General features: G+C 36.0%; 1 protein-coding gene across 2 annotated transcripts in view; it reads left to right on the forward strand.

Moving 5' to 3' along the window:
* The window catches only part of PIK3R1 (phosphoinositide-3-kinase regulatory subunit 1), a 64,052-nt gene that overhangs the window by 12,890 nt on the left and 24,323 nt on the right, over nucleotides 1-26,839 (forward strand). The window contains exons 1-2 of one of the 2 annotated variants that reach the window (XM_007431231.4): nucleotides 22,212-22,371; nucleotides 25,102-25,194. In XM_007431231.4, the coding sequence (XP_007431293.1) occupies nucleotides 22,227-22,371; nucleotides 25,102-25,194 (238 nt within the window). In that variant the 5' untranslated portion in view covers nucleotides 22,212-22,226. Of the gene's footprint in view, nucleotides 1-22,211; nucleotides 22,372-25,101; nucleotides 25,195-26,839 lie in introns of those variants that run through there. The other variant, XM_007431230.4, reaches the window with a different exon arrangement.

Genomic DNA, 26,839 nt, shown 5'->3' on the forward strand with positions numbered 1-26,839 from the left:
CCAGCAGGAATCTTCCCAGGGTAATCAACTGTTGCTCTGCACTTTGAATATAAGGAGAGTCTGGTGTAAGATTTGCTTGACTGTATTTGGTCAAGTTTATATTTTATGGACTTCACAGTTTCAAACTGCTGTGTGCCAGTACGTAGTGAAGAGTCTGAAAAAGTATTTTCTTATTTTACTGTTTGGAATCAGATTGAAAATGAAAAGCCATTTGTGTGGTTTACAAAGTAGATCTCTGTTGTGGTTTCTCTCGGATACATTAGCTATGGTACGTTTTCTACGAAGTTTTTGTAAAACATACAAGGTTTTCCATAAACAAGCTTTACTTATGTTTTTGCTTATGTTAATCAAACTAAGCAGCTTGACACTTAGTTCCGTTGTCTTGGTTAATCAGACAAGTGTTTTGTTGTTTTTAGGAGCACTTACAATATTTTTCAAGTACATCTGATTGGAACTCCTCTCCCATATTTGAAAGGCTGATGTTTCAATTAAGCTTTACTTGCAGTTGGGATCATTTTAATTCATAAAGCTGTCAAAGTAATGTTGTTAAAAACAATTTATTCTCTTTTCCTACAGCACAGAAATTCCAAGCAGTAGTGTAAGTTTAATGTAGAACTGAGTTTCAGAGGGGCAACTGTTTGTTTTGCTGCAGCAAAAAATGTTGTGGCAACTTTAAAATCTTAACAAATTGGTAACTGACTCATCATTGGCAGTATGTGCCATGATTATTATGGTTTGTACTTTTTGCATTTCATTTTCTTCTAGTCTCAAAGCTTACATTTCCCTTGATTATATTGCTTTTTGTTCTGGTCATGTTTTAAAAGAAGAATCATAAAATGTGCATAAATGTTGTGGCTTCAAATACCAGGAACATTTCTTCCAGTGATGCTGATACTGGAAGTAATCATTTACTCAGCCCATATGATTTCTTTTCTTGGACACTGTGAGGAAGTAGTTTGCAGAAAGTGGCAACCACCTCTGCTAAACCTCACTAAATAAAATTCTACCACAGCATAATTTATGTTAAAATTTTAGACATTTAAGGTCTGTATGTGCTCCTGATCCTCTTAGGAGGTTGGAGAAGAATATACATCTCTTCACTCCAATATTCCTATGCCCAATATCCATGATTGCTTATTCCCCTGAAGCCACATGATCACATATTGCACCAGTTGGCAAAAGCAAATGGTTAAGAAGTCGCTTCAGTTCCTCTTGAATATAATTACATAGAAGCCATGAGACTTCATTGCACGTGTTTCCTAGGGAAGCAGTTTTAGGAAAGTTGCCCATTCAGTGTTAGTGAAACTTTTCAAAAATGAGGAATAGATTTTCATAGCAACCTTTTTTTTTTTTTTTAAGAGAAATGCATTTTGTTAATTTTGTTTAATCTGTTGATAAAATCTACAAAGCTGGGCAACACAGTATTTGATAAATATTCTGATCAAAGGATTATTCAAAAAGAAAAATGTAGTTAGGAGCATTATACACGGTAGACAATCCTTAGTAAGTATTGCCACTGTATAAATATTATTAGGAATAGTGCCCAACTTATACAAGTAACATCAAGAATAGTTATATTGGAAATTGTATATTAGTAGAAAAAAATCAAAATTATTTTTGCCTATTTATGAAGATCTAAATATAGGAATATTATTGAATATTCATAGAAACATCAACTTCCTTACAGCTGTTTCTTTAAACAGAGAATATTGAGGAATTATTTGGTTTTCCAAATTTATTGGCTTTTCTTTAAGAATTAGGTAATTAAAGCCTATGATAAAGGGATGACATCTTGCCTGTTGTTCCTTGGGCACAATAAATAGAACACAGGTGTTTATGCAGTAGCTCTAATCCATAGTCTAACTAGAAATTACAGGAATACTAAAAGTATCCCCAGATTGCTGCCCATTTCTGCAACTGTGAATATTGTATAACAAGTGTAACTGTGTACTGATGTGGCATGTTTGTTTCACTAGGGCTAGTTATTCAAAGATGAAAGGAGTATAAACAAATATTTAAAATTTAAAAATCAAGTTGTTATAAACTCTATATAGAAATTAAAATACCAGTAAACAAAAATATCACCAACAATCAGCTTGGTAACAGGAGATTTTAAAACTCCATCAGAGTAGTTTGACTCACACCTAAGTTGCCTCCTACCATTTCTCATGTGAAGTGGTCTAAGATATCAAATTTGTCCCTCATGCCAGAGGCATTATCAGAGTCTTCCAGGACAGTCCTATATACATTTATTTAAGAATTAGTTCCATTAAGAGGAAACTGAAACTGTTCCAGAAAACACTGAGTTTGTGAATATTCACTGCATCTTCAGAAATGCAGGAGTGGGTATCTTTTGTACACTTCTTCTTCTAGCATAGATTTTGAGACCACCATGCTGCATAAGCATCTGTGAGGGAAGGAAACAAGTGATGAAACCATCGTGATGTCATGATGCAAAAACCACACTTTAAACACTTGCATCAAATGTCAGCACATAAATATGTAAGGATGGAGTTTGTGTCATGATGTCATCGTGTGTAGTCATTATGTTCACCCTATCTCAGTTTGTGTATATGCTGATGCCGTGCTAGGAAGAGCAGCTAATGGCAATGTGCATGAGTGCATGCACTATTTCTGTGAGAAGGCTTTCTCTCTTGCACAGCCTGGAGTGGAACCTCAAGCCCATCCTGACAGGAAACTGCTTTGCCCCAGACAGAACATTAATGGCACATTCTCCAAGATCCATTCAGAACATTCGTCTTGAAGACACATCTGCATGCAGAGGTGTGAACCATTGGTGCTACTGGAATGGCTCCATTATAGGAGGACTGTTAGCGAGAAGGAGGAGAGAAAGTTTCTTCCACCCCATTAGCATGCCTGGAATTCACTGGAAAGGGAAAGGATGGCCATATTTGGGGGAGAGAGAGTCTGATGAGAAGAAAAAGGCCAATTCGTGGAGGAATTAGAGAAGTAGGGAGAAGTTCCTAGAGGCATTGTTATTGAAGGGAGAAGAGTTGAAGATGAGGCATTGTGCTTGAGGCTGGGAATTTGATAGGAAAAGGCAGTTGATTCCCTCTATATGGTTTAGATTGCAACTTATATTGGCCTTTATTAATAATGCTAATGGTTTGTAATTTTTCAAGTTGTAGCCCCAAACCTTTACAGAGGAGCGGGTTGTCTATATGATTAAACTCTAAACTTGAACAGGTGACACAAACACACTTACAGATGATACTCTTAAGAGCTCCTGGTTAATTAATGTAGTAGTTTACTTTTAATTTGCTGTTACTGGCTTATTTTAAATTTTGTCATTTAATGTTGTTACTGATTTTATAAATCTGTTATACTGAAAAGTATACTGGATGTTTTATACTGTAAAGTACCACTTTGGGGGAAGTGGCAATTTTGAAAAAAGCTAAAGAATAATTATTGCAGCAGTTTTATTGCTGTGTTAATCACTTTCAGATACTAACTAAAGACCTGACCTTACAAAGAACTGCACATATTCTTTAAATATACAAGGGAGCAACAAAATTGTCACTGAATAGCAACCAAATATGAGGAAACCTGTTGCAACAACAACAGTTGAGTAACCTTAAAGGCATACATATATTTTATAGCGTACATCAAGAATCAGGAGAGGAGAGTGTTGGATATAAATCCAAAATTGGGAGAAGGAGGGAAGTTGGGAAATATTAAAGGAAAATGGCATGTGGAAGATAGAGTCAGTGAAAATTATCCATAGGAAGTGGCCATTCACAATACAGATTTTTTTGTGTGGCATGTACTTTTGCACTGATGAGTTGATAGACTTGCATAGTAAGGTAAGAAATATTAATCTTAACAAGAAAGGATGTTAATTCATAACAAAAGTTTTTAGTCCAACTATTTTCCAATAAATTTTGTTTTTCAGCAAAGATATGACTAAGGCCAATAATTAACCCTCCGCCTTCCATGCACAAACTCTAGTGAAATTGGTGCCTGTCTTTAAACTGTTCTTTGACTCCACCTGCTGGTAAATGTTCATAATACCGGAAATATGTCAGATGTCAAATTGATGGATTTAAATTAATAAAGTAACAAAATCATATTTTTCCTGATTAGAAAGATTTTGGTAATATATTGATGCATCATCAGCCACTGTAAACATTGTGTTTACTCCAGTAATTCCTGCTGAAACTAAAGAACACACACATTTTCAACTTGTCTATTTTTGGATTTTTTTTTTTTATGTCACATGGAATACTGGGCTATTTAACATTCCCACCTCACTCCCCCGCCGCATGTAGGCCCTAATCGTAATCACAGAAACCTTTTAATTGAGGTAATATTTACAAGATGGAATAGGTTAGCTGTGTTTCACTTAGAGGAATTTAAAGGGATCACCTTTTTTTTCCTGCAATGTGGTTGTTTGCAACTGCTGAATCCTTTCCAAGGATGATAATTCTGTACCACTGTGCCCTCTTAAATCTTTATTTAATGCTATTTACAGATATGCTGCCTCTTGTGAAAGAACCCAGATGTCTACAGTGCAGCTGGTTATAAGCCTCTGTACCTTGCTTAGAATTGTGTGTTTATGATAAACGACCATGAAATCAGTTTGGAGGCTAAAATCTGAGGAATTATCTTATTTTAATAGCTTGGAATGAAAAAGGTGTTTGAATTATATTTAATAGTAGAGTTTATAGATTCAAAGCCACAACTTTGTCAGTTGGAGGATTAGGGTACTTACTTTGTTTCAGTATAGCTACAGTCTACTCACTTTAAATTTTGTTTCAAAAGAAAAGATGTGCAATTAAATATTGTACTTGATTGTTAAAATCGCTATGTCCTAAACCAAAATTTATTGCAATAAGTGAATCCTTGCACAAACATAAACACATAGACACTCAATTCATACAAGAACACTTAAAAACTCTGTTGTCTAAATATGAAGATCTTACAGTGCTTCTGAAATTTACTTAATCTTTTTAGCAAAGGAGGAGGGGAATTTCCCAGCTGTGACACAGCCATTTGTAGCACATCTTTCTGAGACTTTTTGTTGTCTCTAAGTAATGATGTAGGGTCCGGAAAATATTCTGATGCTCCTAATTAATTAATTAATGGTCCTAAACTAATGGAATTAATCAGTTGAAACTATCATATTTAGTGCTAGTTAACATTTTTAAAAAGGACACCATAATAATTTTATGTGCTACATGAATATATTTTCCAATAGCTAAAACTATTTGAATGTATTTATTTGACTGATTATTTTAGAAGTAAAACATTCAGGTGGCCTCTCAGAAACAAATCTCTTTGTGATTTTGGTAAGACTTATTTCTAGGGTAAGTATAGCTGTCCCCCAATCTATTTCCATGCTAGTTTGGTATATTGAAAGTTTTAGTCCTAACAGATCTGGATGTCACCAGGATAGAGAAAGTCTGACATATAGAAGTGGCATACAAGTTTAATAAATTATTATCATTAAGTAGAACATTTATTAATAATCTAATAAATTATTATTAAGTAGGAGAATTATTAATAACTATTAAATTCCTTTGATTTACCAGCCTTCTTGTACAAGTAATTCTTCTGTATTCAGTGCACATTGTAGAAGTATCATTGACAGGTTTCAGGCTGTGCGTTTCCTTAGGTCAAATGAGATGCACACTGGGGAAGCACAAGACCGTTATATATTGTTGAACACACAATTCATTGCCACTGTAGTTGGCACATATCTTTCACTGATAGTTGGCACTAGCTGAATATTATGTAAAGTTCCTGAGAGCTGACAAGTAGATGAATAGCACAATTTGTCTGCTGTGATTACTTTCTGTTCTAGGTGATAACTTTGCCATAACTGCATTGCGCTATACATTCAGGATTTCTAAGTAAACAAGTTTGCATTTGTGTTTCACTTTATTAATAGTTGAAGTTTGCCCCTTTGACTGAATGATCTTGCTGTAACCATCTCAATGGTTACTTCTGAGAATGGAAATCTGATAATTCTTGGAACCTAGCAGTCTGTTCCAACTGTTGCTGTGGAGTGGAAATACCCTGCGTTGACCAGCTGCAAGAGATGTAGAAGCAAACACCACCATGAATGAATGACTTCTGTCCCTTTGTGTAAAAAACTTAGGATGCTCAGAGTAGTATTACTGCAGTACAGGGTTGTATTATGAGATAGTCTTATGGGGTTTAGTGAAAGAGAGAATTCCACTCTGATTTCAAACTGGAAAATACCATATTCAACTCTAGTTAAGGCTTCCTCTTTCAATGTTGCTTTATAAATGAAATCTGATTAAAAGGTCATATTTATTCCCTTTTGATGAGATTGGCGTTAATATTGTGGATGGATGCAAACTCATTCAATCGTGGAATTTTTCCTAACAAATATTTATGGAAAAGCTCTCCTTCTTAAAAAAAGAAACTCTACTGCTGATTTGCTTAAGAATGCTGTGATATTGATGCTACCAATATTTTTCTACATATTGAAAAATGCTAACATTTAGATTTTTCTCCACTCTACTGTTTACTTTCTGGTGGCCCTGATCCATTATCACTCTGAAATATCAACTCATCAAAGTCAAAATCATATAGGGATATAATCTATATACTGTGCTAGAATTAATATTTGTGGGGGGATGAAAAGAAAAACAGGACTGCAGAAATTATGTCTTTTGCAATGTTGGGGGGGATCAAAAAAGAGAAACGAGAGAAAGTAGTAGTTGCATTGTCATAATCAAAGTTCTGTAAATGTGTGTGTATACAGAAATGGTTGGGATTTGATTATGTTGCCTTGGCCCTTGTCTGTAAGAAATGCTTCAGACTTGCATCAAATCTTCATTTTCCAAGTGTCTTGCAAAAAGCAAAGTTTATTTATCCTCCATTCTCATACCTGTTCATACTTTTCCTTTATAGTTTTTCAGCAGTGTGAAATTATAAAAATGTCATTACCATTGCTTTTTTCCCCCCTTTTTAAGAAATGGAAAATCCTTTGTATTTTTGAAGTCGAGGTACATATGATTCTAATTATTAATACATACCTCAGGAACAAGGCTGGCATAATTAAGTTGAAATCATTTTAATTAAAAGGGGGACAAGGATTGTTTATATAAATGTTAATGTGCTGTATAAGTAGTCCTCGGCTTACAACCATTTGTTTAGTGACTGTTCGAAGTTAGGACAGCACTGAAAAAATGACTTACGATGGGTACTTGCACTTATGACCGTTGCCGCGTCCCTGTGGCTACATGATCAAAATTTTGGCACTTGGCAACCAGCATGTATTTATGACGGTTGCAGTATCCCAGGGTCACGTGGTCACCATTTGCGACCTTCCCAGGGGGCTTCTGACAAGCAAAGTCAGTGGGGGAAGCCAGATTCGCCTAATGACCACATGATTCGCTTAACCATGGCAAATAAATAAATAATCAGGCGCAACTCATTTAATGACCACATTGCTTACTAATGGAAGTTCTGGTCCCAATCGTAAGTCGAGGACTACCTGTAATTGTTTGTAGTGTTACTTAGGATAAAAATTACTGAAGTCAACATATCACATGCACATTTGCTCTTTTGTTTTTTTTCAGTCAAATTCAGTCCACACTGAAATCCTGTAGGGTAGGTAATTACTGCTGCCTATATTATAAATAAGAAGAAAAGCTGCAAAATAATGCAGCTTCTAGTCAAATTTTAATAGATGTAATAAAGTATTATATACCACAGTATTTATTGGATAGCATGTTTATTGTGCTTTGGCAATGATAGAACATTGGGGAAGGGGCAAAAGGGAGAAATATCTTTATATTTTATTATTACTATTTTCTCTTAAGAGAAACTCAAGAAATTGAACGTATTAAGCTATACCTGAGTGTACATTGACATAGAGATCTTGCAAACTCAGTGAGATGTTTCAAATCCAAAATAGCAGCATATAATTGGCCTAGATAAGCATTTTTATGAAAAGCATTATTGAGGGATTTTTTTTCCTGGCATCATTTAATTTTGACTTGATCTCTGTGGGCTTCAGAGTCTTGCCTGGTAGTAGGAGAAAATGTTGAAGAATCATATTCACTAACACAATGGTAAATAGCAAAAACTGTTTGTTGTATATGCTTTGTTTTACATCAGATATTTAGATTTAAAGGCCCTTTGTTCATCCAAGTAAAGGGACAACTCATGTGCACTGATGCTGCATAATAGTGCTTTTATGTAAAAGCTTTTGTTAAAAAGAAATTAAGTGCTAGTTCTGTTTTTTTACAATTTCTTTTCTGCTACAGATTTCTTGTAATGACAGTAACAACTCTCTTTAAACTGAATAACCTTAACTGCTAGGCATCTTTAGCGTGTTCTGGTTAGGCACTATGAAAAAGAGACCTAGAGAGTGGCAATAGCTACCTCATGTAACACATTTCCTGTTTATAATAAATTGGCAAGTGTCTTTAGTGATTCACTCCTCAGAGCTCACACAAGATGCATCTTTCAATTAGTACACTATTGATGTTACTGCTAACCTATAGTGCATTATTGACAGATCTGCTAACTTATACACACTATAAGATGGATCTGTTAACTCTTGGTAGTTTTTAAGGTAAGTGTTGTGGTGAGACATTGCAGAACAATTTGAGCAAGGAAGGGAAAGCGTGAAACACAGCAGACAGGAAGAGGTCCTGATAACTGCAGGCATGTCTCAGCTCCTTCAAAGCATGGTACTAAAGACTGACTAGAATAGCCCTATTCATTGGGCTGTTCTAGATAGCCTAGATGACAGTGTTGGCTGCTATGTAATCAACATGTCTGTCCTTTCACCATGCTCTCTGAGACCTTCCCTCACTCCTACACTGCTTCCTAATAAGGCATGCTTTACCATCTTCCCAGGTTTTAACTAGCCATTTCCCTGTTTGTCTCTGACAAACAAGAATTCCTGTTCCGCAACATAGTGTTTGTTGTTGTTGTGGTTGGTTGGTTTTGCAAAACGTATGCGCTCTCTGTTGTCTCTCCAGTGTAAGGTGATGTATCTGGTGAATTTAGGTATACGGTTGGAGGCAGGGTAATGCTTTTTTGTATGCTTGACCAAAATAAATCGCTCTTAGAAACAATTCATAAAAGTTCCAAGTCCTCATCAAAAGTCTGTGTAAAGTTTCTGTGCCTGTTGGCAGAAAATTCTTATCTCGTGTGAACCAATACATGACTATTTACTAACCTTATTAAAAAAAAAATATTTGAAACTTGAGGTACTTGAACATTAATACATATATTATTGTTAAAAGCACCATTAAAATAAAAACCGCTATCAACGGATCTTTGTTCAGATTGCATTACTAACTTGAAAAGGGGAAGACTGATATAGGTTGGTCTAGTTTTTTAACTCCAGATGTTTCCTCCAAAACACACATGTAGAGTCAGTTTATTGAAGAGAAAGGACTAAATGTCTTTTTTTAGCTTGTATGACATAGTTTATATGCAGCATTTTTGTTGAAAGAGTGTTTGTTTGAATTTTTTTTAAAAAAGAACCAAGGATGAACAAGCTCTCTTTCCTAAATGTCAATTAGGAAGTGCTAAAATACTTTAACAACAACAAAATTATCAAAAGATTCTTGCTTTTGTTCTCAACTATTCTATAGAAATTTAATCAGTACAGTAATAGGAAAGGGCAAGTTGCCACTTTTCTCCTACAAGATACCAACCAAAAATAGAGCAGACCTATGCATCTTCTGGGCTTGCCTCTTAAAATTAGCCATTGGAAATTTTGTCTGAAAAAGTACCATAAAATAAGATTAGTCTTGAAAAATAGCCTTGGATATTCATTTCCGTTAGACTTTCAAAAAAACAAAAGAACTAGGATTAATTATTGCTGTTCCCATCAGTAATCACTTAATTTCTGTGTTGTACTGTTTGGAAAGTATTTTTACATACTCCATAGGAGCTAATGGTTGGCTTTTTCAGATGACTGATTTTGTTCCAGCTGATATTGATGGAAAAACCTGTGAAAAACATCTATGAGAGTACTTGGTCACAGGTAGCTCATCTTTTGCACATGGAAGTGGAGATTGAAATACAGTTGGTCCTTAGGTATGATATGTAGATTGGTTGTAGTCTGCAACAATTGAAAGAAGTCTTTAAGAAAGTGAATATACATAAGTACTTAAATATAAAGTAAGCTTCAGCTGGCAAAAATGCATGCCATAAAGTGCTATAAGACAATCCTATATCTACGTGTCTACTGGGAAATAAATGTCAAAGACTTTTTACCAAGTAGCTAGAATAGTACTGTCAGTCCTTCGAAGGAGGCCAGATCAGGAAAGAAACTCCCTAAGTTTGACTGGAACTATGCTTTATTGGTATAGGCTGTGGTAACAGAATCTTGAAAGTCTGCATGTGTTTTCCTTTCCCTCCATCTCATACCCCAGTATGTTAGGGTGAAGCCAGTTTTAGCTTCTTTTTCATGCATTCTTTGTTTCCTGGGCTTAACACATGCTTTGGTTTTTGTAACTATTTTTGTATATTTGCTCCAAGGTAATCTCTGTGGCTCTCTCCACAAGTACAGCGGTAAAAGACCATAATTACGTGTGCCCACTGATAGCATGACATTTCAGATTCTCCTTCTCGCATGCATCTCTCATTGGGGATCTTCTGTAACAGATGTGAAGCTATGTGCAGAATAGGGCAAAGTAAGGGAAAGTCATATTGCATCAGCAGATACTGGGTGCAGCATGCATTTCTGAGATATTCTGATTACTGATCACCTGCTTATTTTTCTCAAAGTCACTACAGTGAGTTACTGTAAGTGCTATAATATCCACTTCATGTGCCATATACTCTAATTAGATCTTATACCAGTGGTGTATAGCTACTATCTGTGGTTGTGGGCAGTCCTCCAAAGCCTTATGGATTATCCTCCTAATTCTCCTGTAGAATCTTTCCACACTGCCATTTGTACTTATATTAAAAAATAAAATTACTCCTGCAATCCCCCTTGAAATGTCTTCTCTCCCCTCTGCCCCATGCTTTACTTTTTTAAAACAACATTTAAAACATCCTTTCTTGGTCATTCCTATATCCACACGACCTTTTTCCTGTGGAAATCAAAACATCCAGTGACAAAATTTCTTGGAGAATTGATGGAAATGTTCTGAAATTGTAACCTTCCCTTATAGGTTTGATCATTCTGTCTGACCTTGGAGAGGGGAAACTAAACTCCTTGGCATTTCTGGGCTCCTGCAGTCTTGTTGGGTGGGACAGGGTATAGGAGTTAAGCCTTTCTAAGTGTAACAGTGAGAAATCCAATTCATTCTACATCCTACAGATTCTGTAATACAGAGTGGAGGTAGACAGTCTGTGGCCACAGAGCAGCATGTGGCCTCCAAGTTCCCTTTTTGTGACCATGACTGCTGAAAACTGACAATAGTTTCCAACAGTTTTGAGACAGGAAACACACAGCAACTATATTGTAAGCCCTAAATAAGTGTATCACACTTAAAAGCAACAATTGATGGTTATGTGCCATCAAGTCACTGTCAATTCTTAGTGACCACATAGATAGATTTTCTCCAAGACAATCTGTCCCTAACCTAGTCTTTCAGGTGTGGCCTCCAAAAAGGTTGCCTGTCCCTGAAACAAAAGAACTTTCAATGCGATGTAATAATACAGCTTTAAAATCTACATGTGTTTCCTTAGATCCTTCAGAATACACAGGAGTGTGTATAAACCAAATTCTTTCAAACTGTATATACTTACATGGTCGCATCTTTTTCTGGGCTCCTCTTTGGAGCTGCTTCTGGACATGCACAATCAGTTGACTTCATCCAGGAACAACTTCTGACAACCACGTGCAGTAAAGTGTAGTTTAAAAAGCCCACCAACCTATAGCTAACACACCAAAGTAAGAACAACAATACAGAAGTGAGGTTAGTGGATAAGATGCAGAACAAAGCAGTAGATGAGGCCATTTTAAAACGAGTCTAAAATATCCCTAAAAGATTTAGGATGGCACTTGAAAGTTTTTTTAAAAAAAACAAAAGTAAACAGTAGACTTACACTTCCATAAGAGGCTGTCCAAAGGGGGATCATCTAGAGCTTCTGAAAACGATCTTAACTGGAGAGTAGATTTTGTGGAAGAATCTTTTTTTTTTTTTTTTTGGTGCCATCAAGACAATGTTGACTCCTGGCGATTGCCTGGACAAGTCCCTGCAGTTTACTTGGCAAGATTTTCGGAAGTGGTTTGCCATTCCCTCCTTCCTAGGGCTGAGAGAGAGTGACTGGCCCAAGGTCACCCAGATGGCTTTGTGCCTAAAGCGGCACTAGAACTCACCACCTCCTGGTTTCTAGCCTGGTGCCTTAACTTAGCCAAACTGGCTGTCTATAATCTTTGAACAATGTGGATTTAAGATTTGACCAGAAAATAATGTGTATATAAAGATATTAAAGAGATGTTTGGAAATGCGCATATTACAAGTAAAAAGGAGCCAGAATGGCCCCTCCATACACATTTGCTATATGCAACAGGTGAAGTGCCTGTGAAACTGGTGCACATTTTTAATTTACTGTTGTCAGAAGTGCATATTTATTTGGTCTTTCTGTTCCTCTATATTCTGATAGTAAAACTTTATCTTTTCAAATTAAACAGCTGTTTGTCTCAGCATTGGAAGTGCTGCCAGAAATTTTTTTTGAAATGTAACTTGATTTGTTTGTTTATTTTTAAAAATAAATTATGCTGCTTTTCATAACAGTGTACAACATACATAATAACCAAAATAGAATTTTACTTATCTTCATTTGTAAATATGGTCTCCATTTATTTGTTTGGAACTTCACTATATGTATGACTTTCATTTGCATACCTATTTTTGTTCCTTGGTTTTTTTCCTCTGCCTTTTTAAACTATGACATTTTAAAGAAATAGGGACGGAAAATAGGAGTGGTGAACAAGAGATGGATGGAACACAATAACTATAGTTTCTGAATGTCAACGAGTTTTGAATGTACATTTATATAAAGGCAATTATTGCAGGAAACCATTTGCTCTGCTGGGCAGAGCAAGTTCTGATAGATTATATGAAGGTACATGTGTGTGCACTTCATTATTTGATTGTCTTAGGAGAGGGCTATTTGAGTTGGCAAATCAACTTATTAAAAGCAAAGCTTATCTGCTGATAATATTACAACTGGAGAATGTGAAGAACCCGAACATTGTGTTTATAGTTTAGGAAACTATACGATAAACCTTACTAGGTAAAAAGTGGGAGTAACTGTGGCTCTGGTGTAGAAGTAAATTGCAAATTATTTTTTTTTAATCAGATGCTTTAAGAATATCTGTACTAATTGACTTACTGCATTTCTAACTTCTAGAAAGACTGGAAGTTTCTAAATGTCTGAGCAGTTTTTTTTCTTTCTTTTAAACATAGTAAGTCAGATAATCTTGGATAAGCATAGTATAGTTTCCAGTGGAGGTGCTAATACTTATTTCAAGGTGAAAGTACATTAGCCGAATTCCATTCTGGAGTAGCTACTACTAAGGCTTATTACTCCTTAGCACATCAAACTATACTTGTTTTAGCCACTATTATAAGCTGATGGCATCCTCTTTTAGGGAATATTTAAAATATAAAATGTATGAGCAAAGCTTAATTCCATTATAATTTTAGTTCAAAAGTCCCAATTTCAAAAGTACAATGATTAGGATACATTTATATTTTATGACTATTGGATAGAAACAAAACTGTGAAATGTTTCCCACAATTGTAGCAATTAAGATTGGGTTTTTTAAAATGTATATTAAGGCTTCCCCTATATGAAAGAGACTGCTAGTTTTAAAAGCATGCCTAGAATGAAAAGAGCTAACATGTCATTTCTCCAGAACATTTCTGCTGGTTTTTGCCTAAGCAGTGATGAGGTGCAGTAGATTAAGGCAACTGGCATACTACCTCTCTTTTAAATACTCCGTTTTAATTGGTACCTATTTTGGTTCATTACTGTAAAATTCAGGGGAAAAGCTAATTAGGACACAACATGTCCTAACTCCATATACAAATTCAGTACATGATAACAATCATGTACAAAGTATGCTTTCAGGGCCTGTAAGTGGTGTAAACTTCAGTTATTTTAAGAATAATGCACTGGGCTATGAAAAAAAGAGAAGGTTCCCAAACCTAACTAGGAGACAACACTTTTTAAAAAATTATTTTCTCTTAAGCAGAAAAATTTACACAAGTAGCTCTAAAATTTATTGTACAAGTAGCCATTTTTAAATCAAACATTCTGATCTAAACAGTTTGTATCAATAGGCTATCACCATCCGTGTATCTGGTGTATAGGCAGTCCCCGAATTAAGAATAAGTTCCATTCCTAACTCTGTCTTTAACTCAAATTTGTATGTAAATCGGAACTCATACTTACAAAAGGACTGATACTAAAAATGGCAGACGACGTTTGGCGGATGGCATTGCTGAAGCCGTGCAATGTTTTAATGAACTACCAAAAACAGGCTGTATATTAAAAACACGCAGCTTCAGCAATTCGTGGAAACATTGTGCGGCTTCAGCGGTCCATTAGCTCCAGGAAGAGCTCAGTTGTTGTTGGTTCAAAGTGTTGGCAAGACTCTTGAAATGGAGGGGGGGGGGGTGTCCAAAGACTCACTAAAAGAAAAGTGGAGCTCCCATATTTTTAATATTGATGGTTTCTGGGAAGCCAAGAGAGGGAGACCATGTCCTGCCAGTCAGAGAAAAGATAGTCCAAGAAGGAAAATGCCAGCCAGCATAAGAAGCCTCCCTATTTCAAAGTAGGAAGGAAATTTAAGAATAGCAATACCTGTATTTAGTCCACACTTAAATGCATGCATATCCAGTAGAGAATTAACTCACTTTATTGCTTTCTTACTGCTAATGAGTGGTGGAGAGGTGGGGGGCCTGGGGAAGCTCCTAAAATGAATTACTGCTCCTAATGAAACCAGGGACTTGCCTTTTCTTGAAGGAAGAAGAAAATTCACATGAGATGTCTTGTATACTGTGATTTGGATCATGTCCTATGAACCCAAAGCCCATTGTGACATCTTGACGTTCTTATTTAGAACAGAAAGCATATGCTCACTCTGAATTACCTGGTTTTGAACTTTTTGCTTTATAGTGTTAAAATTGATACCAAAAAGATCCTGATATATACTTGCATTGTTCTTATAAAACCCCATGAAGAGATCTTTAGCATTTTTCTACAAACCTGAAATAAATTCAGATTAGCCCTACCAGTAACCATGGAACCAGCCTAACAAAGACTTCCACATACAGAACAGGTGTTGGCAAAAGATAGATTATACATACATTTTAGAAAGTCTTGAGAAGTATGGATTTGACTGTAAAGAGATAGACATGTGTGCTTGCCTTATTTTGACATACAAATGAATTAGCACTTTTTCAATATGGGCAAAGACTTTTAAAGTACGCATAGTCTGAATCAAGACCCTACTGCCCAATTTGCAAAGCATTTAAGATGAATGTTACTCTGCAAAAAATTAAACCTGATTCCGCTTGTTCAAGGCCTCCCCTAGTGGTCAAATATGTTATCATATTATGACTTCTTTCATGATTAACAGCTTGCACACAACATAACAAGAGACTGCAGCTATCCCGCAGTAGACCTCATCTTTAGATTGTAGTCCAGAAAGAGGAGAATGAGCTTTTTGCAAATCCTACAGAATATAGGACAGACAGGATGTTGGTTCATGAAGACACTTCCTTTTGGAGGGGTTAGTGACTTGGCGATCACTTCTATTGCTTCAACAACCCTGATAATCCAGACCTGTGAGTCTGCCTTAGGACAATAAATTGCCAAGACGGGAGTTGATTGCTGATACTACTTTGGGCAGACTTCAGTTTACAGCTTGCTATATGGCACTAGGAGTAGGTACTCATCAAGAGCTGTGGCTCATGCATTGGCAAGTTGAACACCAATCCAGGGCCACTCTAGCATCCTAACTCTTCATGGACAAGAAGTTGTTTATTGAGTCCACTAATATGGTGCTGGAAGAGAGTAAGAATAAGAAGAAATACCTGTCTTCAGTAAATAAGAAAGAATCCTCCAGATACTGCAGGACACCTGCAGCTTTGTTTTGGGGCAGAGAACAGTGTGCTCATAGGATCAGCGAGTGCATTGCTCTGGCATATTCTGCCAGTTGTCTATAGGTATCTGCGAATATCATGGCCCGCTCTGTTAGGAAAATGGCAATTTCCACAACATTAGCAGCAGAAGTTTCTCTAGCAGAAATCCAAAGAGCACCAACCTGGTATGAGGTTCACCAAGCATTACAGAATTGATCATTGAGTCTCTGTGAAAGCTGCCTTTGGAGGTACAGTGGTGCAGAGAATGTTGTAAAACATTGGCCCACTTGGGAGATAGGCCAATGTTTTACAATGTATAAATGCCTTTCCAGTTAGTTTCATCTTTGGGGACTGAGAAAGGCAGATTTGAGTTTTTGAGAACAGGTTATTGATGCTCTCACAAATGAGTACCATGGTGGGTGTGGCCAATTACAAACAGCCTTTTAGCAACAATCAAACTAGTAAGATTGCTCCTCATTTACCCCTTTAACCTCCCAGGGTTATCTGTACCCCTCAACTGTTGGTCTCTCTCTTTGGGTAAACTTCCAAATAGAGCTTCAGGTTACTGTCTCTATCATATTTATTTTTCAAGAAAGTTTCCAAGATGTAAGCAAAGCCCAAAATTATTTTCAGAGATAAAGATTATGCTGGAAGCTGAACTTTCTCTTTTTAGCATGATAGCTTCCTATTTAAAATGAAATACTGCAAAAGAAAATAAGGAACGAGATAGGGTATGGGGCCTTTTAGGGAGTAGGGGATGGGTCCAGGGGCCCAGGACCAAACTTATTTGAAAATGTCCTATAGTCTTACATTTTAACAATGCTATTGATGTTCATGGTATGTTACACAATATTTAACAACATAAACATGCCCCTGCATGGGATGTACCATCGACAGATAGCTGAGGTGGCTAACATTGGGAAATCCTATCAGTGGCTGGAAAGGCCCGGACTAAAAGACAGCACTGAGGCACTGATCATAGCAGCACAAGGACAGGCACTAAGCACCAGATCCATAGAAGCAGGGGTCTACCACACTAGACAGGACCCAAGGTGCAGATTGTGCAAAGAGGCCTCAGAGACAGTCCAACACATAGTGGCAGGTTGTAAGATGCAGGCAGGAACAGCATACACTGAACGACACAACCAAGTAGCTGGCATTGTGTACAGGAACATCTGTAGAGTGTATGAGCTAGACCCCCCCAAGTCCAGATGGGAGATTCCACAGAAGGTTGTGGAGAATAACAGGGCTAAGATCCTGTGGGACTTCCAGATCCAGACGGACAGGCAGGTACTGGCCAATCAACCAGACATCGTGGTAGTAGACAAAAACCAGAAGACAGCGGTAGTGATAGATGTAGCAGTGCCAAGTGACAGCAACATCAGGAAGAAGGAGCATGAGAAGCTGGAGAAGTACCAGGGCCTGAAGGAGGAAATAGAGAGGATGTGGAAAGGTCAAAGTGGTCCCAGTGGTGGTAGGAGCACTCGGGGCCGTGACTCCTAAGCTGGGAGAGTGGCTCCAACAGATCCCAGGAACAACATCAGAGCTCTCTGTGCAGAAGAGTGCAGTGCTAGGAACAGCTAAGATACTGCACAGAACCCTCAAACTCCCAGGCCTCTGGTAGAGGACCTGAGATTGAGGAAGACATGTACCACCCACAGGGGTGAGAGGGGAATTTTTTTTTTTTTTTTATATCTGTAATATATATTGCTCTGAGAAGCTCACCATCTTTATTCTTATTTTGGTTCCTCCAAAATGCATATTATATCTTCATGGTATTACTTTTCCTTTGGATTTTGAAAAAGAAAGCGGATAGAAAAAAGTGTCATTACTTTTAAAATGAAAATTGCTACTTTATATGCAGCTTATGGAGTAGTAGCACATAAGAGATATTTTCACTTGTAGTCATGTTTGGAAAAAAAAAAAAAGGTTCCAGTTGGAGCCAATAAAAAACATCTGTTGCCTTATTTATAGCTCCCATTTCCAAGAAGTAAATTCTTTAGCAGATGAAAAACTGGATGACAGCTCATAATTCATAAAGTTACCACAGCCTAATCTGATAGAACATCATGTACAAAACTCCTCCCTATCACACAGACAATATCACTTCCTTTTAACATGAGATAGCTGTGCTGCATATTAAATGGATAGCTTACATATTTTGGAGCATTCATTATAATAATTAATAATACAGGAGCGTAATATTGCACTATTACAAAAAGTTGGCTCAAAACCAGGAATTCATTTTTGGGAGATGAATATTACCAGGCTGTTTTGTCTGAAATCATGTTTTCTTTCTTCCCCAAATCTGTTTTGCTTTGTATTATATTGATTCTAATTTAAAACTTTTGCTAACTCAATCAGTCACTTTACACACCCTGGTGATTAGCTCTGAAAAAGGAAGAAACTTTGAACTGCATTTATAACAAAGGCACACCTGATACACATATAAGCATGAAACATCCTTTATAAAATAAAGTCAATCCAAAAAATGAAGTCTCCTTCAAATCAAGGCTGAGTTCAGGTCTCTTCATGGAAATGTCCATGCCATTTTATTGGTAACAGGGTGAAAGGGGTTTGCGTTCTTCCAGGATCTTTTTTGACTTCCCAGTCTAGAGTGACATTACTCATGCAGTTCCCTTATGGGTAAGAAAGTTATGCAGAGTGCAGAAAGGGATTCAGAAACAGTAAGAAAATGAAATTTAAAATATATGAAATAAGAAAGATATAGAAGAAATATAACTAAATCTAGTGTATATCAGCACTGCTCACCATATCCATTGACAGAGTCCATTGGAGTTGGGAGGTTAATACATTAAAATAAATTAAAATAAAATAAAAATCTCTCCAAACCTTTCCTTCCTTGAAAACTGTTCTGGCTTCCACCATATGATAGTGAATTTATGAACACCCTTCATAAATTGCCTTTTATTTGTTAAACTTGTCACCTCTCTTTTTGAGAATCCTATCAACCCCATCCAGCCACAACTTTCTCAGTTTTCCCCTTCCTCTCAACCCTTCATTCTTCCTTCATATATTTTCATGTTTTGTGATTTAGTCATCGTTCATTCCCTGTAGATGACCAAACCACCTAGGTGTTCTTCTTTCATGCTGGCCACTCACTTTTGTATTCAGTCTGTATTCATTCAGCACTCATTCTCTTCTTGATCCTTTCTTGTGGGCAGAAACATACTCTTAATTAAGTGACATCAAGTTAGTGTCAATTCTTAATGACCACATATATAGATTTTTTTTCCAGGAGGTCCTCAGCCTGGTCCTTCAGGTCTTCCAGTGGTGCACTCATCACCACTGTTATTGATGTCATCATCTTGCTGTTGGTCATCCTCTCTTTCTCTTTCCCTCTACCTTTCCCAGCATATACAGCTATATGTGTGTTTTTCAACCAACATTTCATACCATCAGTTACTTTTTCTACCAGCATTTGCCTATCTGAAAATTTCTCCATTTCTTATCTTCAGTAAACATTTTACCAAGGTATCCAAATTCATATATTTGCCTTGCTTTCACACCATTTAACTTTCAACTGTTCAGTCTATTTTCTGTCAAACCCAACTACCCTTTAACATCATCACAGTCTTCATGGTACTGGGTCATCACACATCCTTATTCATTTACTAAGCATTTATTTTCATACATATTTTACATCCATTATAAATACTCTTTATCACATTCAGCAGCCAACTTTCAATTCTATATTTGTGCGAAAAGTCCATAATTCAAGACTATTCACTTTATACTCCATTTTGTTTAAATCTACAAACATTCAGTAAATTTTCTCACATCCATAGATTTCTCAGTGAACTGCTAAATAGCAAAACACTTTTCTGTACATCCCCTTCCTGCAATAAAGCCACACTATACTTCTCAAATTTTGCTCATTGCCACCTCTTGTATTCATTTCAGTCAAAATTCTGTCAACACTTCCCAGACAGTTAACAACCTAACCCCTTGTAGTTTTTTAATTTATTCTTGGTACTTGTCCCTATGTATAGGGGAGCAATAGCCACATTTTTCCTATCTTGAGAAACAGTTGCAGTCTTCACATAAACATTAAGCTTATTGTCACTTCATAAGCATATTGCATCCATATTGTAACACTTCTCCAGTTATACCATTTATCCTTGCAACCTTAGTATTTTCCAACATTCTCACAGCATTTATGACTTCCTTTTCATCATTTTTTCCCTCTGGATATTTTCTTTAATATTTTTTTCCTCAACCAACCACAACCTCTTTCAGCATCATTCTGTCAAGCTTCCTTTTTCATACTTCAGGTTAATGGAAATATTCATTGCACAATGAACATTCCCTTTTTACAAATTGTTATAAGTAAGCAAAACAGATTGTCAATCCCTTGCAAAAATGTATTTAAAACCTCAAGATAGGTTTTAGCTGGCCTCATTTCATAACCTCCTTCATTTTTTTCTATGGTGCAGTCATTTCACAGACATCTTACTTGAAGATTAGCTGCACCATCTTGTATACCAAAGAGTCAAAAAGAGCAAACAAATGTTGAACTAGAGAACTAAAATTTATTTCTTTTCTGTCCTGTTTTTCCATGCAACAAGATTTTCAAAAGGGGAAACAGAACTAAAATAAGTAAAACATTAAACATGTCTACATTCCGTTAATCAAAAAGCCTTGAACTGCTAGTGATTTGTCTGGAATAACTACTTTCTCTCAGCCATCCAACTGAATGGCCATTTCACCAGAATACCTTCGTGTCTTCTTACCAGCTATAAGCAGGCTCAGGACTGAAAAGGTGAGGTTTGGGGAAAAAATAGAAAAGCAGCAAATTGTCCTATATTTAGAATAGAAGTTAGATGGTTGCTTGTTTGTTTCATCTGCATGGACTGATTACATGTGCTGCCACTTGTAATACTTTTCCAATATTCAGTCTGATTAATCAATATCACTGAGAATATGGCATGACCTTGGCGTGTCTGTTTTGTTTATTTTGCTTACTCATCTGCATTGAAGCAGTTTTCTTCCTAAATACTAATTCTAATAAATTTCTGCAGCTTTGTTTGGAAGCAGATCTCATAAAACTAGTGAGTCTTACATCTAATAAAATGTGCATGGGAGTTCATATTTAATATTCTTAATCTCATAATTGCACCTGACCCTGGGCCTGACAACTATTATTAATTGAGCATATTGGGTCCAATCACAGAGAAAGTTAAATTACTGAATCCCCACTGAATCACTGGGGATAAATCTCATTACCTATGTTCTTGAGAAGCTTTAACTTCCTTCTGAAGCACAATCTTCTCTTCCTTCTTCATCATTGTTACTTCTCACATTAAACCTGAAAACCTTTTCAGCTCTCTATTTAGCTGAAAAGTGGCTGGCGATGGAAGTCTGGTTTGTGCTTGTACAGTATCCAATATAAAATTCACATCTCTGGGTCATGTCTGTCTATATGATAACAGTCTGCTGAGCAGATACAAAATTATTCTTTTCCAACAAGTTCTGCTCCAACACATTTCTTTTCCACAAGTCTCTGAACATAACAACAACAACAGTTTGGTTTGGAGGTAAGTCATAATATTTGTCTCTTGCACACTTTCTACTAAATGAATCCCTTTTTTCCATGGTGTGTTTAAAGGGCAGGTTAAGTTATAATTTTTGTTATATCCACTTTCATGCTTCCTCAAGCAGTAATGAAAGGTTTGGCTTGAGCACTTGCAGAGCCGATCTTCTAGCTTTAATTTTCCATGCATCTTTGCCAGGTAATAACTCTGAAAATTTCTTTTAACTGAGAACTCCTCCAAAAGGTGCAGCTGTGTGCTGGTTTCATCTTACAGTTTGTAACTATGTTGGCAGTGTTTAGGTGCAAGGTATGTTGTCAGCTCACACGTTGTCATTGCTAAATGCTGTTCAGGCCTGTCTCTATTAGTGAAAGGGGAGAGCTTGTATATTGGAGGGAATCCCAATCTCTTTTTAATTTGATTGGTTATTACTGTGACAAGATAAAAATAGAACTAGCATTTCTGCCTTATCGTTCAACCTGGGATAAATGCTTAATGCCCAGTGAAGAAGGCTCTTTAGGACCAATGGCTTGTAAATTTTGGAGATAAAATGGCTTGAAATAAAACTGAAGAGTGTGCTTTTTCTTGTGGGGAAACTAAGATGATTACTTTAAGTGAAAAATTGATATTGGATTGTAGGAAAGGAATCTACAAAGTTGCTCAGATTCTTAAGAGTGGACTCTGGTCTCCAAACCTCTGTGCAGTTTTACAGCACACTTCAAAACAGAAGATAGTTTTAAAGTCAGGTAATGGTTGATGACTACTTTTTTTTTTTTAATTTGTGCATGTTCATTACAGATTGCATGTTGGCATTAGTATCTTGATAAAGTCTTAGTTATAGGCTAGCTTAGTTATATTCTTAGTTATTTCTTGTTATGGTTTGGTTTGGTTTGGTTTAGTTATCTGTTTAGCTTAGTTCTGGTTATAATCTTTTGATACATGTATAATTCTCTGCTCTATTATATCTAATCCATATTCAAAGCTTGCTTTGGCATTGGTGGGTGGAATATTAAGCTTTATTCCAATCTGTTACCATATGTTGCAGCAGCATTTTAAAAAGTAAAAGCACCATGAATAAATGTGGCCTTCTTTGTAAACCATGCAAAATGGCATTTTGTTCTAAGAACATTATAGGATGTTTAGTTTGGGATGCAAATGTTTCCTGATATATTTTTTTCTTAACTTTAAATGATCACAAAGGGTTTTGGGTTTTTTTCCCCCCTATCAAAAGTGGAAAGTTTACTGTTGAAAGTCCCAGCTATAGTTTAATGGTACAGGAAATTTATACAAAAGCTTTTGCAGCTGGAAGAGGTCCATTTTAAAAAGCTATTAATATAGTGTGTTAAAATGGCCTTTTGTGATATTGTATAATAATAATAATTTCTTCATCATGATTTAATTTACATGTTTCACTACTGTGAGTAGAATCTAGTGGGATGTTTGTTCAGTATAAGCAGTTTCTGCAGAAAACTTTATTCCTGCACTCTCAAAACCTGTTCTAGAAGGTCCTGAATTCTCTGAAACTGAAAAGTGAAGTGTGTGTAAGGAACTGCAGTGGACAGGGACAAGGAGGATGTCCTTGCATTTCTATCCAATTTCAATTATTTTTATAAAACCTATTGGAGTTTTGAACTGAATGAAATGAAGAATATTTTCAAAAAGCAAATTCATTTTTGTCATTGTAAGAAAATCCTTGTTAATAGTATCTTAGTTAAGTTGCATTTTAAGTAACAATATTTCTTCTAAAGCATAGTTTCATTTCCAGGAGCATCACAATTATTACAAGCATCTTCTTGGAAGAAAAGATGCCCTGTTTCCTTTTCTCATTAAAACAGTATTTTTAAAATGTTGCTCTCTGGAATGGTTTTTTGCAGGAAGTTAGAAAGACCTTAATTAAATTGTCCAGCAGATTAAGGTTATAATAGTGTGTGCGTATTTGGAAACAAGCCCCACTGAACATTGGATTTATATCCAAGTAAATATAAATGGGATAGCAGTTGACATATTTCAGAGCTCAGCCTTCTCTCTTGTAGCATCCCAGTTGATTGCAAGAATATTTCTAAGCCTGAATCATTCAGTTTTGCTAATGGAATGGGAAAAGGTGAAAAAAGCTTCTTCTAAAATATGTTTTATTGTGTATAATTAATATAAAAGTGTAGAGAGAGAGACAGTGAGAGAGAGTGCACACAGAGATGTACAGTTATCTTGTGTAAAAAAATTACATCTATATAGGAAAGATTTTATTTATTATTTTTCTGATTTTCTACACTACTTTTCTGATTCTTCAACAATCAAGGCAACTTAGAGCAATAAAAATACAAAATATAAATTAAAATTAATACACTAAAATGAAACATGAATAATTACGAGCTTGGCAGAGATGTGTTTTTATCATCTTTCTAAATAAAGGACCACAAGCAAGGGGGAGGGTGGTATGTGCAAATATATCTCCTTAGAGATCACATTCCACCGCTTACAAGCCTCATAGGTGAAGGCCTTTTTGTAAGACTGACTCTTCAAGTTGCTGGCGGGAGGGCATCTTCAAATGGGCCTCTCCTGCCAATCTAAATAGCCAGGCAGGTATGTTGATTCAACATATAGATACATATTTTGTGTTCATTTTTTTAATGAAACAGTATTTATCTCTTGTATATCTTTCAAAATGGCTGTTTTCCATTTATCTAAATCTGGCAAGAAGTCTATTAGAATGGCTATACAAGTATTAGAACATTCTTTTAAAACACACACCCGTGTGTGTGTATGTGTTTTAGAATAGAATATATATATTTATATAGAATATATATATATATATATATATATATATAAATATATATATTCTAAACAAAGGTTGGTGTTGTGAAGAATGCTAGCTTTTAAAACCTCACTGCATTATTGCATCTTGTAGAAATCACTAGCTAGTTTGTCTCTCAGTGAAAGAAAGTATATAGCTCTCTCAGCTGGTCCTAGATGATAAACTTAGATGCATAAGTATTTATTTATTTATTATGAGAAGCTTATATAAAATCTGTACCTAGGATATCTTTCAGTGTGCCCAATAATTCTGCTTCATCCCCCTGACAAGGGAAATGAACAAGAAAGAATAACAAGAATGTTGAAAAGTACTACATGGGCGTGCCCATAAATACAAACTAGATATCTGACCTCAGAGGAGCCATTTTTTTTAAAGGAGGAAAACATGGGAATGCCCATTTCGTGGTACTGCTGCTTTTCTATTTAACTTAAAATAAACTTTGATGTTGGAGAATCAAATTTTATTTTAAACAAAATTATCATGTACAATTTAATATGTGAACCATAGAAGAAAAAACTGTTTGCATAGACTTTTGCAGCTGATAAAGGGAACTTGTTCAGTATTTTAAACTTAACCAGGTGCATTGTATCTCAGGCTTTTCATAGACTTCAAGTGTAGCTGAACTATCTTTATTGAATTAAGTATTTATTTATTTATTTTACAGTCTTTACACTTCCAGATCTTTGTGAGCAGTTTTCACCTCCAGAAAATGCACCACCCCTTCTTGTGAAATTAGTGGAAACCATTGAAAGAAAAGGTATGAATAGGGTAGAATATAAATTTGAATAAGTTGGCATATTAATTTTATCTAAACCTAATTCAAATACAACTTTTGAAAGTCTTGATTTCGCATTGCAAAAAATAAGTAGTACTGTCAGAACCCATAATCATATATTTGGTTCTGCACATTTCTTGTACAGTTATAGTTTATTGTAAAAGAAATTCTGAAATTTAATTTAGACTTACTTTATGTGATACCCACATGTTGCTTGAACAGTGAATGCAGCTAGTTAGTTTATTAACATATTTAACCAAGTTTTCCTAAAACAGGTAGGAGTCAGACACAAACTTCAGGACAATGCACTTCGCTTAATTGAAGCAAATTATTTTGTCTCTTCAGTTTGACAGAAGAATCTCTTTATCAAGGATAATCTAAGTTGCTTCACATCAGTTTAATATGTTTGCTCCCCCATGTAGAATGGAGAAAACATACATACATAATAGAGAAGTAGTTCCTATGCAAGGGAATTATTACTAGATGTTTGTTTGTGCCTTCCAGTCAGTTTTGACAACAGGCAACTGCCTGGACTAATCCCTGTAGTTTTCTTGGCAAGATTTTCAGACGAGATTTGCCATTGTCTCCTTCCTAGGGCTGAGAGAGAGCAACTGGCCTATGGCCACCCAGCTGGCTTTGTGCCTAAGGCAGAACTAGAATTCATGGTCTCCCAGTTTCTAGCCTTAATCACTCCTCCAAACTGGCTCTCTATTACTTTATATATCTATGTCTGATGAGATCTAGGCTCTTTGGTGGAGTATTTGATGGGAACATATGTCTAGTTTTATATCTGTACTAGACATACAGAAAGACATGAACAAGTAGTTTTTTATGCTTCTACCCTATTATCCTAGTAGTGCCATGTGAATAATTGTGTATTTAAGTTTTTCTCTCCACCAGATTGCTTCACTATCAGTTCTTACCTTGATTTGAAACTTTTTTTACTAAGTTTTTCAGTTGATACTGAAGTTAAAAAAGGATTTACTATTGGTGAAGGTTGAAAGAGTATAAGAGAGTTTGACGAAATTTCTCAGTGTTGTGCTTGCTGCCCACAACTCCTCTTGCGTGGGCCAAGTGTTAAATGGCAGCAGCCTCAAATACTTCCTTTGATAAGAAAATAGCACCTGTGCTACTTTCAACATGTACAATGCTAGTTACATCAGCATACTAAAAGTTTACCTTAAAGAAATCTTACTTGACTTTCTTTTACATTGAACAGGGTATTCGCTTCCAACTTGCCTTAGGTTTTCTTTGTCTCCAAGTGTATTATATAAAAAGGTATATAAAAACAAATATATAGATAAAACTATTTGCAGTTGGTTGTTTCCAAAATACAAAGGCAAAAAACTGCCACAAGAAACTGTGTTTTGTATTCAAAACAACTCTTAATAAATTAAGATTAAGTCTTTCAGCTTCTGAGATCAGTGATTCTCAGATTTTCCCATCAAATACTCCGCCAAAGAGCCTAGGTCCCATCAAGATAGAAACTATGTCACTTTTTCTGAAAAAGGCAAATGGATGTTGAGAGACATTTTGTTGTGCATCAGTTGAAATGTTACTCTTAACAATGCAGGTAGTCTTCAGCGACCACAATTGGAACCAGCAACTCAGTCGTTAAGCGCCATGG

Source organism: Python bivittatus, unplaced genomic scaffold, assembly GCF_059951505.1.
Source record: "Python bivittatus isolate LINGU-HERP-01145 unplaced genomic scaffold, Pbiv_v1 ctg000850_np1212, whole genome shotgun sequence".
NCBI lineage: Eukaryota > Metazoa > Chordata > Lepidosauria > Squamata > Pythonidae > Python > Python bivittatus.